The sequence below is a fragment of the Aspergillus pseudoviridinutans genome (assembly GCF_018340605.1).
Source record: "Aspergillus pseudoviridinutans IFM 55266 DNA, scaffold_1, whole genome shotgun sequence".
NCBI lineage: Eukaryota > Fungi > Ascomycota > Eurotiomycetes > Eurotiales > Aspergillaceae > Aspergillus > Aspergillus pseudoviridinutans.
The window spans coordinates 4464369-4479718 of NW_025091281.1; the positions used below are offsets into that span (position 1 = coordinate 4464369).

General features: G+C 52.9%; 6 protein-coding genes across 6 annotated transcripts; 3 read left to right on the forward strand and 3 right to left on the reverse strand.

Moving 5' to 3' along the window:
- Positions 1 to 446: 446 nt before the first annotated feature.
- On the forward strand, positions 447 to 1499 carry Asppvi_001546 (putative 1-aminocyclopropane-1-carboxylate deaminase; the record flags this gene model as incomplete). Its single annotated transcript, XM_043297841.1, has 1 exon — positions 447 to 1499. The coding sequence occupies one exon, from the start codon at positions 447 to 449 to the stop codon at positions 1497 to 1499; it is 1053 nt and encodes a 350-aa protein (XP_043153776.1).
- A 356-nt stretch (positions 1500 to 1855) lies between these two features.
- On the reverse strand, positions 1856 to 3560 carry Asppvi_001547 (inositol-3-phosphate synthase INO1; the record flags this gene model as incomplete). Its single annotated transcript, XM_043297842.1, has 3 exons — positions 1856 to 1990; positions 2040 to 2802; positions 2854 to 3560. The coding sequence occupies 3 exons, from the start codon at positions 3558 to 3560 to the stop codon at positions 1856 to 1858; spliced, it is 1605 nt and encodes a 534-aa protein (XP_043153777.1).
- Positions 3561 to 7075: 3515 nt separating this feature from the next.
- Asppvi_001548 (LIM domain-containing protein) lies at positions 7076 to 9612 on the forward strand (the record flags this gene model as incomplete). The annotated part of the gene is made up of 3 exons (XM_043297843.1): positions 7076 to 7184; positions 7244 to 7378; positions 7451 to 9612. The coding sequence occupies 3 exons, from the start codon at positions 7076 to 7078 to the stop codon at positions 9610 to 9612; spliced, it is 2406 nt and encodes an 801-aa protein (XP_043153778.1).
- Positions 9613 to 9905: 293 nt separating this feature from the next.
- Asppvi_001549 (glycerophosphodiester phosphodiesterase) lies at positions 9906 to 10921 on the reverse strand (the record flags this gene model as incomplete). The annotated part of the gene is made up of 2 exons (XM_043297844.1): positions 9906 to 10463; positions 10544 to 10921. 2 exons carry the CDS (start codon positions 10919 to 10921, stop codon positions 9906 to 9908), a joined length of 936 nt encoding a protein of 311 aa, XP_043153779.1.
- A 1195-nt stretch (positions 10922 to 12116) lies between these two features.
- Positions 12117 to 13291, forward strand: Asppvi_001550 (zinc-dependent alcohol dehydrogenase family protein; the record flags this gene model as incomplete). The annotated part of the gene is made up of 3 exons (XM_043297845.1): positions 12117 to 12261; positions 12316 to 12765; positions 12816 to 13291. 3 exons carry the CDS (start codon positions 12117 to 12119, stop codon positions 13289 to 13291), a joined length of 1071 nt encoding a protein of 356 aa, XP_043153780.1.
- A 63-nt stretch (positions 13292 to 13354) lies between these two features.
- On the reverse strand, positions 13355 to 13921 carry Asppvi_001551 (cupin domain-containing protein; the record flags this gene model as incomplete). The annotated part of the gene is made up of 1 exon (XM_043297846.1): positions 13355 to 13921. The coding sequence occupies one exon, from the start codon at positions 13919 to 13921 to the stop codon at positions 13355 to 13357; it is 567 nt and encodes a 188-aa protein (XP_043153781.1).
- Between the last annotated feature and the right edge of the window lie 1429 nt (positions 13922 to 15350).

Consider the following 15350-nt stretch of genomic DNA (forward strand, 5'->3'; position numbering starts at 1 on the left):
GTACGCAGCGACTACTTGTACGTCTCCAACGCTCGCAAGGTCCTCACTGCAGTGTGTATCCGTCAGTGACCGAGGACCTTGCTGATCCTTGATCCTATACGACTAGTATCTACCCCTCTGCAAGGAATCTTGTCAGACAGAAGACGCGCAACTTCTCCACCACAGACATTCCCCATCAGCTCGACCCCGCAGCGGAATTAACATGACTAGTCTACCCCGACTCCAATGGCAAAGGCAACATCATATCAGCGGACAACGTCCGAGCCGCGAATCCATCGGAGAATGAACGACGATGCGTACTGATAAGCACACGATAGATACTCCCAGACGCGCCGTCTCAGCGACATGAGGCAGTTGAGACATTGACCTGCAGTATAAGAGGGGCAGCTACCGCTGTCCTTCAAGCACTTCTAGAACATCAACCAGCAGACAAAGCAAAGCAAAACATGACCATGGAAATCCCCCTCCCGGAACCCTTCGCCTCCATCCCCCGCTACACCCTCACCCTGGGCCCCTCCCCCATCCACCCCCTCCCCAACACCTCCGCAGACCTACACACCACCATCTACGCCAAACGCGAGGACCTCAACTCCGCCCTTGCCTACGGCGGCAACAAAACCCGCAAACTCGAGTACCTGCTCGCCGACGCTGTCGCCGCAAACGCCACAACCCTCGTCTCCATCGGCGGCGTCCAATCCAACCACACCCGCCAGGTCGCCGCCGCCGCCGCCCACGCCGGCCTCACCGCCCGCCTCGTCCAGGAACACTGGGTCGATTGGTCGGACGCACATTATGACAAGGTAGGCAACATCCAGCTGTCGCGGCTGATGGGCGCCGACGTACGCCTACACCCCGCAGGCTTCGGGATCGAGCACAAAGAAAGCCTGCGGCAGCTGATGGCGGAGTGCGAGGCGCGCGGCGAGCGCGCGTACTACATCCCCGCGGGTGCATCGGACCATCCGCTCGGCGGGCTGGGGTTTGCGCGGTGGGCGTTCGAGGTGCGGGCGCAGGAGCGGGAGATGGGGGTTTTCTTCGATGTGGTGGTTGTGTGTGCGGTGACGGGGAGTACGTTTGCGGGGATGATTGCGGGGTTTAAGTTGCTGGAGCGGATGGAGCCTGGCGAGCGCAAGCGGCGGGTTATTGGGATTGATGCGTCGGCGACGCCGGCGGAGACGAGGGCGCAGGTGCTGCGGATTGCGAAGAATACAGCCGCTAAAATCGGGCTGAAGGAGGAGGATATCTCTGAGGAGGATGTGATTCTTGATGAGAATTACCATGAGGGGATTTATGGGGTGCCTGGCGAGGGGACCATCAAGGCTATGGAGTATGCGGCGAGTAAGGATGCGTTTATCACGGACCCTGTGTATGAAGGGAAGAGCTTCGCGGGGTTGATTGATTTGGCGAAGAAGGGCGAGTTCGCGGGGAAGACTGTGCTCTACGCGCATCTTGGGGGGCAGCCGGCTTTGAATGCTTATAGCGAGATTGGTAGGGGAAAGTAATGCGTGGCACTGATCACATGGACTATAAGGTGTATCGAGTTGAGACATATATACAGTTGATGAGTCGAGATATAACTGTCAATTTACACCGCGAGTTGAATATGGCTATTTCAGAACCTGCCTAGATGCGTTCATGATAGACGGGTTGTCATCATGCATCTCTCCTCATTCTAAGTCCTACATGGGTCGGATTTGGCAAGAATTCGATGATACCAGTATGCGCTTCCTAAACATGACGAGTTACAACAGCATGACCGAACGGTAAGTACGATGATATTCATAGTAACGAGTGGCTATAGTTGGCTATTGATAGACTAAATAAGCAGATGCGATATCAAATCCTGCAAGGACTCCTGCTAGAAGAGCTTGTGCTCCAGGGTCATCTCAGAGTCAGGCTGGAGACCAACACAGGCCCGGAAGATGTTGGTCAGAGCGGAGCGCTGCTTGGCGAGAGCATTGACAACAGGGGTGCCAGGAGGAGTCAGAGGAGCCTGTAATCCATTAGTCTATGAGCGGCGCGATTATAATAAGGATAAATACCTTGAGCATGTAGCTCAGGACGCTGAGAACACTGTGGAATCCCTTGTACTCGGCGTCGTCAGCCGACTTCCAGGTGATACGAGTCATCATCTCGGCAATGACAACCAGGTCGATGATCAGAGGGGAGGCAAGCAGAGAGTCTTCGCAGATGTTGAACAAACTGATGGTCTGGTGGCCACCCATGAAGATCTCGGCGTAGTACTCATCCAGAGCACGCTTGTTGTCACCGACAGCGGGCATGTACTTGATGACAACAGTGTGGTCGGGGTGTTCGCCCTCCTTGTACAAGAGGTGGTTGGCCGCGACCATGTCATCAACGACATTGGACTTGGAGATCTCCTTGGAACGGAACTGCTTCTGAGAGCTCAAGTTCTTGCCGTCGTTGTTACCCAGGTGGTTGTAGCTGGCAATCGAGGTGAGCTTGATACCTGCGTTGATCAAAAAGTCAACCAGAGCAGACTTCATCTTGGTCTGGCCCGACTTGAAGTCGTCACCACCAATGAAGGAACCGTGCTTCTCAGCAAGCTGGAGGGCACCGGGGACGAAAGTGTTCTGGGGCGATCCGTTGATGAAAGGAACGTTGTCCAAGATGCAAGCCACCGCAAAAACGGTAGAAGGAGAGACCTCCTGGTGGCCGGCCTTGATGGCGTTCAGCAGGTTGTCTGCAGTGTCGTTGACACCGGGGATGATATCAGCGTAGCGCTCGGTGTTGGCGGTCCACATGACAATGACCTTGTCCAGGCCGTTCTGGGCCTTGAAGTCACTATTGCCTTTATTAGCATCATATATGGTTGGATCAGTTGGTTGCACTCACCGCATGTCCTTCTGGATACGCTCGACGTGAGCCCAACAGGCCTTGTCGCCCTCGATGACATTGTCTGCACGGTCTTCCTGATTGGCAGCAATGAAATCGGGGTAGTAGATGCTGGGCAAGGGCTTCATCTCAGCCATCTCCTTACGGACCAGCTGCTTGAGGGTTGGCTCAAGAACCTGGGCCCGATCCATCGCATCGGCAAGGTTCATGCTGCTGATGTCCCAACCGCCAATCACAAGATCATTGGGGTGGACCATCGGGAGCATGTCATGGAACGGAATGTTGATCTCCTCACCCGTCTTGCGATCGGTACCTAGCTTGACGGTGGAGCTCATGACAACCGAGCCGTAGTAGTTGGAAGCTCGCTCGCCTTCGCGGGTCTCCCAGACCAGGTGGCGGCGGTTCGCAAGGATACCAGCAGTCACCGTGGATCCGTTGTTTCCACCCCAACCGACCAGCATCATACCGACCTTGCCGACCTTGCGGTCAACCTTGAACTGGTAGTTGGTCACCTTGGGAGTGGCGACCATCTTACCGTCGGCATTGCGAGTAATGTCAGTGGTGTGGTAAGCATATTGACTCTTGATCTCGTTGTCAGTGTACTCAACGTTGGGCGAGTTGACGGTGAAAAGAGGACCAGTGGTGGTAGAACCCGACCCGTTCACGGCGCCATTGGCAGCAGCATCCGAATTTGCGTGGGGAGCCATTGCGTTAATACTTGCTGAAAGCTCGAGTGATTTATTGGATGTATAGTGAACAATCCGGTGCTCCACCACGAGAGGATGAGCGCCGGCCGTTGAACGGGTGGTGAGCCCTAAAGGCAAAGTATGTCAGCTGGGATCAATTCCGAAGCTATTCACTCGCAAGTCGAGGAAGGAAAGCTCAACTGAGCTTCCTAACCTTGAGAGGGGAATGGTTCCGGCCATGACGCAGTACTTACGAGTTGAGAAGTGTGCCGAAAATTTTGACGGTTTTTAAGCGATCACGCCTCAGAGAGTGTGATCAGAAAGCTTAGAACCAGGAAAATTCTTGGACTGGAGAACAGAAGCTGATGTACGATGTGTTGAGGGAGAAAGAAAAACCAAGGGGGAAAAGAGGGAAAGCGGCAGGATATTAAAGCGGACCACGATACTCCTTAGTCACGATGTCTCCCGCACTGCTCCGCAACCCACTCTCCATCTCAAGCGAGTATTCCCCAAGGTTCTACCCCAATTAGGCCCAACTAGTGAATTGCTAGCGATAACGAAAACAGGAACCAAGGGTAGTGAATTGTCTGTTGCGGTGCGACTATCAGTAAAAGCACAGATTCCAGGGTCTCGTGCCCCTCCAAGAACCCCTCCATTAGTACTGTCCATTGGCCTACTATTTGCCTTTGTACAGCTCGAAGCAACACTTTGCTTTGTATAATCTTTCAGAACTCTGCTCATTGATGGCTCCTGACACTTGGTGAAGCCCAAAACTGCTGCCTGCACGCTGAGCACACGATTTTCCTCGGTAGATAGCTCTAGATTGATACACCGAGACTAAGGTAAGTTGATATGCAAGGTTCCAAAAATGCAGGTCGGGCGCCACTGTTCCGTTTGCTGTCTTTTTTCAAAGCTAGTCCCTAGTGCTTTATCTACTGGACAAATGAAAACTCCATGAATCATGTTCCATATCTCTTAATACTTGTAGTACTACGGACTACCGATAACGACAACTGACAGCAGGCAATTGAGCACATGGAACGTGCCTGGATTGAGAATGTCACTGAGACAACGCATCGGACCAATTCAGGAGTAAAGGACAACATGTGGTCTGCGCTTGCATCGCTTGCGAAAAGAGTGGGCCGAGTCACTGTGGACCAGGACGAAAACAGTTTACTGTTGCAGTGATGCTCCGCTTTGGAATTGGCGGTCTACAGAGTACGGATGGAGACGGTACGGAGAGCCTGGAGCCTAGGTGCCTAGGCTCGGCCTCGCGGGGGCATACTCGCCGTCTTGCACATTGAACAACTGGACATTTCAATGAAAGTAAGGAAAGATCAAAGGGTTGATCTAATGCTGATATACAGGCAAGAAATATCTATCTTGGATCTAAATTCGTGTCCATACGTCAGTTGACCGGTTACGGCCTCATGGAGGACTGCTGCCCCTGGAATGTTGCGGTGTGCAGTAGGCGGCAAGCTCGGCTGGACGTTCCATGGTTACATCCAGCACGATGGTCTCATCCTCAGGTCATAATTATTTATGCGGGCCTGACATCCAGTAGTGCAATCAATATGCCAGGCGATTACATCGCTAGATCCATAGTCATAAACGTTCTGTAAGAAATACGACGTGAGCCACAGGCAGACATTCTGGTGCCTGCAGGTGTTCTGCTACCAAGCCGAAAGCTACTAGATAATCACATAGCCACATGGTCCGGCCAATGGCGCGTATGGAATTAAAGAGAATTGTATGTGCTATGTTTCAATGCGCCGAGTTGCCAGAGAGAAAGGTGAGCCTCCCAACTCCTGAGCTTTGAGTTGATGAGTGGGAGCTGGGATTCGTTCAAGTCTATCAGATACCAGGGCAGTAGACGTTGTGAGCTCACTATTGACTGAAGGAGCCATCACAATCTGCATTCTTGCTATCTGTTGACATAAAGAACGGCCAGAATATCTTTCCTTCAATAGAAGGAAGATTGTCCAAAGTTAAGACTCATGAATGGTTTGCTCCATAGTTGAGCTCACGAGGTCAGAGTGATCTTCCTGCAACCACGGTACGCCCTGTGTTTTGAATTCAATCGTCTGGAGTATCCGGCAACGTAGAAAACAATGCCCTAGATCACTGGATCTCCCAGAAAATGCGCAATCTGGCCTTCCAGAAGCCTGAGTAGTGTGATGATACGCTTGAATCTGTAGCCATAATCAACCGACTTGGACGTCTCCATTGATGTCCGCGGATCGACTCCTTATTTCATCTCGTGAGTCGCGACGGCTCAGTGCAGCTACCATGGTCGGTTAAGTTTGCCCCCTTACCTCCCAAGGCAATATTCAGGTCCACATCTTTGCCGCAAAAGTTAGCCGTCATCTGAACGCAAACGAAAGCCCTCTGAACACCCAAGAGACACCTGCAGGTAATCTCGATTCCCCAGACGAAGAATTCAGCAATAAGAGAGAGCACTGTTCTCCGGCAATAATCATACCAACATTGGCGGCAAGAAAACACTGGCTAAATGAGAGGCTCGTGCACCATCAGGGTTGGATTATGGATACGACCTCAGAGTTTTGATCCAAGGAGGAACAGGGCTGATCTATTGACAGCCAATGGATTGATAGTAGAGTGACCAGTTGCCCCTGACAAACGATCGGCGGCTCTCCAGTTTCGGTGGTTCTTGGTTCAGGGGTTGTCATCCTGGACCATTTGGACTATGGACCTTTCTGAGGGGCGAGGGGCACAACCATGAATATGCTCCCCCAGGGTCTGGTAGTGCTCTCAATTATCAGATACCCAGATTAACGCGAAATCCAGAATTATCCGAAAAAGCATGAATGGTCAGAAGGATCCAACAAAAAGAAGCCAATATATTGTGTGGTGTTCGTAGGAAAAGGGGCTCAGTCCCCAAAACAGAAAAATGTCATCACCCAATCAGACCTCGACGCCTCAGGCCAGCCAAACATCTCGTAGGTTCGATTAGTTCGCTTTTTCGATCCGCCAACAGCCTTCTTCTGCCGCGAGAAAAATAGAGCAGAGTAAGACTAACACCCATTCAAGAACGCGTGTCATCCTGAGCTACTCCTGATTGGGGCCGCGCCGTCGAAAAAGAAAACACCCTAAGTTCTGGATCGTCACACGAGGGCCATCATTCGCGGTCGGTCCCACTCGACAGACACCCGATTCCAAACAGAACTGGACTATTATTATCATCCATTTTCCTCTTCCTCMACTCCTTGCAGTTCGACATACCTCCTTCTATGCATCTCGAACATTGATTGTTGCGCTATTCCTGGACTGGCTTGACCACTTTAACCGCAGGATTCGACCTGTCGGAGAACGAGAGCAAAGAAATATCAGTCTTCGATGCAGAGCGAGCAGGGATCCCTACGTGGATCGTGACCAGTTTTGGTAGACCGAGCAGACGGACAGATGACGCCTACTGCTTAATCAGAGGAATTCATTTACCTTTGTGCCTGTTTATCAATTCAATGAACGAACAATATCAGTGATCTGTATATCCTGTAGACCTCTTGTCGGTCGACATGGCGGGATTGATGGACGGGGCGCTGTTGCCCACCATCAAATGCTCCAATTGCGGAATGAATGTCGAGATCTCGGAGATGGGAGATCACGTCTGCAAACCTGTGCCAGGTAGTTGCTCGACTGTGAAATTATCAATCATGTCTCTGCGTTTACTGACTCTGTCCAAGCATCTCCATCACCGCCGCCTCCATCGCCTCCCCCAAAATCCGACTCTGCGATAGTCTCGGCTCACCTGAGGAACCCGTCTGGATTCAGACTGGGACGAATGGGCCCTCCACCGCGCATCGATCCAACATTAGCGAGTATGTAATGGATAATCATCCTCCTCTCCTTTCTTATCTATAGGCATGGGCTAATGTGATCGGAACTACTAGATCGGCCATACTTGCACCCCAACGAAGATCTATCGAGGAGTGAAAAGGATTCTCTGACTCCGTCTCCGCTTTCCGTATCGACAGGACAACGGTCGCCATATTTGCAGCAAAGGAGTCGAATCTCCCCCCTTTTGGATGAACCTGACTCCCCTGATGTGATCAAACCAGTTGGGGATTTGCCGGCGTTCCCCTTGCCACGATCAATGTCCAAGAAACGAAATGCTTCACTCTCCCAGTTGCAGATAGCCCAAACTGCACCGCCAGTCCCCTCCCTACAATTCGCTCATGCGATGGATGGTGAGGCTCCGAAGCCTCCACAGAGTGCGCGCATGTCAGGATACGAGAGGGGACGCTCACCCCCGCCTTTGACGAGACAACAAGATGTGCGTCCCGCTCAAGCGATCTCCCATAGACATGGGGACTCGATCGATAGCAGGAGTAGTTACGGAACGTCCGCCGGGAGTACCCGGTATGGCGAGAACAGCTCCAAACGATCGACTGCCCTGTCCAGTCGACGACCCTCATTCGGAAGCATTGCTCAAGAGTCACATCAATTTAGGGAAGAGGCATCATCCGGCCGCGCCAATCATCTAGAACCTTTGATCGAGCATTCATCCTCAGTCGAGCAATCAGCTGGGGCGCAAAGTCGGAAGCATGACGGAAAGGGCGGCAGCTTCAGCGGGTTCGATTTCGGGGTAGCAACCGCCGAGAAACCATTTCCTGATCCATTGCGTGTATCGTCTCATACGAATTCAGACCGGCTTAGCAGCACACGAGGCTCCGCTGAGCTGTTCTTCCGAAGCCCGTCGCAGAGTTCGTTTGGTTTACCCGCTGACTGGCTTGAGCCCAATGAAGCACGGTCATCGTCTTCGTCCTCTGCCAACATCTCATACAAAGCTTTCCGGCCATCGGGCTCAGACCTTGAACCACCCAGTGTCCCGCAATCTGAGCCAAAAGATGTGTCCAGGAAAGGCACAGATTCGAGCAGTGCAAGCAATACATCAGTTTCCAAGTTTGCCCGTGCTCTAGGTCTCGATTTTCCCGATCATGCGGCGGAAAATTCGACTTCTTCTTCTTCTGAATCGTCGCCCTCTGAAACACGAAGTGGAACCTCAATTTCCAGCCTTCCTTCAGAAGCAAGCCTGTCGAGACGAAAGCCGTCGGAGACGAGCCGACTGGGGGTCGTCAGAGAGCAGCCGGCCAATGGCAATCAGCAACCAGTGCTGCCCGAAACCGAGCAGACGGAAAGTCCCATTGACCTCGAGCCCCCCCGAATTCCGGCTTCACTTTTTAGTCCCGACTCCCCGACGGACCCGGCCATCAATCAAGGTAGTTTGTCATTGGTGATAGACAAGGCACCAAGCATTCCTCCACAGCCTCGCGAACCTCCCGTGCCTCGCGAACCTCACGAAGCTCCCGAATCTCGAGATGAGCCCCCAGTACGGCCCACTATCACTCGATCGGCAACAGAGCCTCCTGTTCGACCGCCACCTCGTCCCAAAGGGCGTTGTCGGGGATGCGGCGAGGCGATTTTGGGAAAATCTGTCTCGTCCAAGGATGGCCGGCTGACTGGAAGATACCATCGCGAATGCTTCGTCTGCTGTCATTGCCGATCGCCATTCGAGACGGCCGATTTCTATGTGCTGAATGACCGCCCGTACTGTGCACAGCACTATCACGAACTGAATGGATCGCTTTGCAGTGCGTGCAACACGGGTATCGAAGGCCAGTATCTCGAAACGAACGAGAGAAGCGGCCCAGGGCCGGCGGATCACAAGAAGTTCCACCCCGATTGTTTGACCTGTCGGACCTGCGGGATTCCTGTAAAGGGCGAGTACTTTGAATGGAACGGCCAGGTGTACTGCGAACGCGACGCTCGCCGGGCCGCTGCATCCGTGTCGCCCCATCGCATGCGCCGGCCGACCTTGCCATCGTCGCCTTTGGCGGCTCGTCCCCCCAACTACCCCCCGATGCCTCCTGGGTACCCCCGCCGCCCTGGCCCTAGCCCTGGTCCTGGTCCTGGGCCTGGTCCTGGCTTCGGCCCGGGTCCTGCTCCTGGTTCTCGTCGTCCTTCCGGGATGTTGGATATACCACGTGGGCCTCCCCCAGCGGGCGCCCGACGCTTCCCGGAAAGGCGAACGACCCGGTTAATGATGACATGATCTCTACCATTTTTTTATGTTCATTCTGTCCTGATGAACTGGTGGCAGCGTTGATTGAACCTTTCCCATTTTCGTGGTCTACGTATTTTGCATTTATTTCATTCATTTTGATCCCGGTCTGGACCGTTATATACCCTTGCTTTTCACTTCAATTCTTTGCATTTCTTGTGCATACGCTATATATCCCCACTGTCGCTTCAGAAGCCCTGCTCTTGCTTGTGCATAGTTGGTGTAACATAGTTGAATTCGGTCGGCCATGTGAATAGGACGTTAATGATTAATGTGAAATCTATTTACTCGCTCTTGTCCCGCTTCTCCAGCGCGTACAGAAATTTCCGGCGAAAGAGCCACCCAAACATAACCACCAGAAGCGACACAGCCCACGCCTGAGCTCGCTGCGAAACAGTGACTCTCTCATCGTGTTGAGTCCCCGGACTCGCACCTTTCACCACATCCAGAACCATCTCCCGACACCGTCCCGGATCATCCGTAATCACCCCATCGACGCCTCGCTCGATCGACCACCGCATCAAACTCGGCTCGTTCACCGTCCACACAAACACCCGCCGACCCGCAGCGCGCGCTTCCTCCAGAAACACCCTCCCCATCCCCATCAACACCTTCTGATTAACATTAACCGACGCCGGGCTGCCCCGCAGCACCCGCGCCGCATACCACAGATCGAAGCAGATCAGCGCGGTCTCAAAACCAGGCAAGTAGCGCTCACACAGCGGGAAGAAGGCAGCCGACCAGCACCCGAGCACGAGGCGTTTCGACCACGGCGTAGCTGACGGGACGGATTCAAGGGCCTGCGCAAGAAGCGGGATGATCCGGTCGGGAAGATTACCCAACTATTCCCGTCAGTATCGTATCATGTCATGCCACGGAATTGAAATCAGAGTAGAGTAGGGTAGAGTAGAGTGGTACATACCTTGATATCCAACACCACCCACATCCGCTCCCATCCAGGCTCGCAAAGCAGCGCTAGGAAATCTACTAACCGCGGCATCCGCACATGCGGCGCCTGCGCGGTTTTGAGGGCCTGCAGTTCCTCCCAGGTACATTCGTCCACGAACCGCTTCACGCCGTATACCCGCTCCAGGGAGCGATCATGGCAGAGCACGATGACCCCATCGCTGGAGACGCGGAGGTCCGTCTCAATGGCGTCGCAGCCGGCGGCGGCGGCTGTGCGGAAGCTCTCGAGGGTGTTCTCGGGGTAGTGGGAGGAGCGGGGGTTGGCGGCGGTAGGGTGTTTGGTTTTGCCGCGGTGGGCGATTGTCTGGGGTTTAGGTTTTGAGGGGGGATTCATGATGTTGGTAATCGGGCTGTGTAGAGCATTGTATTGAAAGAGATGGGATTGATGGTTGTTTATAGTTGTTTACAACCTCTGCTATGACGTGCATGTGGGCCGGAGATAAGGGGTCAGGGCCGAGGGGTGTGGAGATTTGCATATCCATAGGTGGATGCGCTGTTTTCCGGGACGCCTAAAGACAATTGCCCATAGATATTCTTGTGCTTGATGAAGGAAAGTTTCTCACGTCAGCAGGGACGCGTGTCTCTTAGGTAGGAGAAGCAGAAAAGTTAGAAGTGGGACAGCGAGCGAAGCTTTGACTTCTTGATTATCTTCTAAGTAGCTTGTGTTGGTGTGGAGCCAGAACTAATCCACCAGAAAATATATATGCTGAGGAAGTATTTATTCCGCAGCCTTGTACTGCGCCGACGGTGCAGCAACAGCCACCTTATGCTTCAATCTCTGGCTTTTGTGGTATGTTATTTCCGGGTCTGCCACCTTCGAGTCCGTTCGCTGCTGGAGAGAAAGAGGCTATGGATATAATACCGTGGAAATCAGCGAGGCTTTTGCCTTTAGTCTTCAGACTAACGAAGCAACTGGACTTTGACACTTCGTTGGTCTTTGCGATCACTTCCGCGAGTGCCGTTCCGCATCTATGCCTGTGTACATGATCTTTCGGCGCAAAAGTTGCTCACCTGGGCTAATCGGACTACCTGTCCGCCGGGCAAGAGTCCCAGGTGTCAATAATAATAAAGAGAATCGCATTTGAAGGCCACTTTGTCAGTTTTGACCCCTGTCCGATCTATGTGCTCTGCATCTCCCATTCCACCGAGACTCCTACAATTCCGGACGGCATGTCGATATTTCACCGTCGGGAAAAGCTCTCGAAGCCGATCATTGACCCCTCATTGGGGTAAAACCACCACACACAGCCTCGTGCATCACGACTGCATCTTCTCCATTCTCCAATCTCAGTATATCCTCCAGCTATCTTTCTGAGTCGCATAGGACACCAGTATCGACATGTCAACGGCCGTGGGACAAAGTCACACCGCAGAGTATAGAAAAACGCCGTGTTGCTCCAACTGCGGGGCGACTCCACAATGACGCATTTTTCAGCATTATTACCCCTCGGCAATTCTTACCGTCAACTGTATAAATTTTGAGCTTCCGGAACTTCCTGAACGTCAAAGGGCGAGCTCCAGTCGCCAAAATGGCACCGTCTATCAAGCAGTGGAAGAGTAACCTGAAGGGAATTGACAGCCTGCAACAGGCCGAGGCCCCGATGCCTGCACCCGGCCAAGGGGAAGTCCTCGTGGAGGTCCATTCTGTTTCGTTGAATTATCGCGATACCGAAGGTGAGTAGCTTGATTGAACTGTACCGAGCTTTGAATAATGTTTGTGGTCTTCAGTCGTGATGGGCGAGTACAGCCACCACAAATCAACCGAGGGAATCGAAACCGTCGTCGTCCCCTGCAGCGACATGAGCGGTGTGGTCACTCAGGTAGGCGAGGGTGTAACGGCATGGAAAGTCGGCGATCGCGTCCTGTCGACCTTCCTTCCGGACCACCAGACCGGACAAGTGACCGAGAAGGAATTGGCTCGCGGCCTGGGCTTGCCGATGGATGGAGTGTTGGCGACACATCGTGTGTTCGCCGAGCAGGCTCTGGTTCGGGCCCCCGGTTATATGACGCACGAGGAGGCTAGTACGCTTCCCATTGCGAGTGTGACGGCGTGGATGTCGATCAATGGCATGCGGCCAATGGGACAGAATGGAGGAGAGGGCCAGTATGTCTTGCTGCTTGGGACGGGTGGGGTGTCGATTGCTGGTCTGCAGATCGCGAAGGCATCCGGGGCGAAAGGTTTGTTTTGTAATGCTTATGCGCTTTTGGCATGCGATTGACACTTCCAGTGATTATCACGTCTTCGTCTGACGAGAAGCTGGAGCAAGCGAAGAAGCTCGGCGCTGACTATACCATCAACTACCGCACGAACCCCAACTGGAACGAGGAAGTGAAGCGGGTGACGAACAACCACGGAGCGGACATCATCCTCGAGACCGGCGGCTCGGAGACCCTGAGCAAGACCTTTGACTGCGTCGCCTTTGGTGGACTGATCGACTGCATCGGCTACACATCTGGAAAGCAGCACAATCCGAACGACACTCTCAACATGAACGTGCTCACGCTGCGCAAGAACCTCACGATCAAGGGCATCATCAACGGTCCCAAGGACCGCTTCGAGGAGATGGTGCAGTTCTACGAGAAGCACCAGATCCACCCTGTTGTCAACCGGGTGTTCCCCTTCGAGGAGTCCAAGGAGGCATTCAAGTTCCTGGCAAGCGGAGCGCATTTCGGAAAGGTCGTGATCACGGTGAAGGATCAGTAGCCATTCATCGTATATAATGTACTATATCTCCAATTCTATCTAGAAAAAGACATGACACGCCGGTCAATCACCCCGACTAGCCTTGACCTCGTCCGACGCACTCACATCCTCCCCAAGCGCAACCCCCCCGGCCACTATTGGCTGAATATCCTGCAAAATAAAGACCATCCGCGACCACTCCGTCTCACTCGGATTCCTCCACGCATGCTTCGTTCCCCGCTGCACAGCAATATCCCCCGTCTTCAACGTTTTCTTCTCCCCAGAATCGAGAATCATCTCAATTTCCCCCTGCAGGACAATCCCGTAGTCCAGGCTCTGCGTGCGATGCATGAATGGCTCTCCACCGGGTCCGAAATCGACGAACCGGCACACCGTCCCGCCAGGGTTCACTAGCCCCAGGGTATTCTTCTGCATCAGTTGCTCGTGGACTTTAATGTCGGTGTCGTTGTTTAGGTTGGCGGGGAATTCGGAGGTCGTGTAGGCGACTCCCATACCCAGCGCGCCGTCCTGGTAGGAGGCCCAGGTGATAGGCTGCTCCGAGTGGACGATGGCTTGGCCGGAGGGGTTGTGGGTGGTGATGTAGCGGGTTACTCCCGCGAGTGGGGAGACTTGGCCTGGGTTTGTAGACATGATTGTTGGAGATGGTGTTTTAAGGTTTGCCAGGGATGAGAAGATGGATGAATGGATGGAGAGAGTGGAAGAGATACTGGACGGGGCACCACAATTTATACGAGCGATTCGGATCAGCAAGGTCTTCAATCTTACAGAGCTGAAGCGGTCGGGCTGCAGGATTTCTGCAAGGATGCCCCGGTCTGGCTCTCGTTAGGTTTGTCTTAGTCTCGGTTTTCAAACAGCCCCCGTGGCCTTTTAATCACACCTACTGCGGTGTACTGCCCATCAATCATCCCATGACGCTGTATTATTTGGCCTCGTTGGTACTTTTTTTAAGCATGGCTTCAGGAGATGCGCTTTATTCTAATAATCACCTTAATTAATGATTAGTCTTCACTAACGACGAGCGGAATAGCGTCGCAAACGCCGCTGCCCCTCACTGAATATCCATTGAAGGATCTGGAGGGGCAGCGGAGACCCAACAGAGGCGCTCCTCCTACAATCTCTTGTCAGCTCGACCAGTTCATTCCATGTAATCCCGAGCCACCGGACAATCTCCTTGGCGCCTATCTCGTCAAAAGGTTTTCGCGAGCAAGAAACCTTCTCCGGATCTGCGCCGGCAGAGGAGGAATCTCATGAACGCTGCGGTTTTCAATTGACGACTTCCGCGCAGCAATTGAAGTGGCGAAACCGCTAATAGCCCAGTTCTCGGTATATCTTCGCCGATACAACAGTGGATCCAAACTGTTTCATTTCTCCCCTACTGGAGCCAGTCTTCTGGCCAAAGCGGTGGATTAATGGTATACCTTCAAGAAAGTGATATAGATCCGGATACTCTGTTTTGATAGGCTGCAAGTACGCAGTTTTGAAAAAGTATCCCGTTCTGCTGCAAACTCGCCATTGCTGCGTTTGACCATCAGCGTCCTTAGGCAGTGTACAAGCCCAAGTGGCAGTGGCTTGTTCTGTGTCAACTGCAAGTAGTTTTTGACCAGCTCACACAGCCAGTTACTGCGAAATAATGCAGTCTATAGCTCCCATCCAGTAGGAGGCCGGTGAAGCATCATCATCGGACAGCATATCGACATCGTAATGTCTTTGAGTTAGGAAAGTAGTGCAGCAGATGGCAAGATCGAGGTTTGCATGGGTAAGACTAATATGCCTGTCTATGCACGGACTGAACAAGTATCTGCTCTCGTTAGCCAGATACATTCCAGCCAGACCTCACGTTACATACTCCTTGACTGTGAAGTGTACAAATCGAATATATCCATCAACAATTTCGATAATTGGTCCGCATAATCTCTTAAGGTTCGGACTAGCGGACACTTTCTTCTCCTATTAAAGGCTTCCAGGTTTGATCATCAGTGCTTGTTTGATCTCCAGCACTGTGAGCATCGTCGGCGAGCAACTCACCCAGGCCAGTATTCTTCTAGTCTGTCGCGGGCCG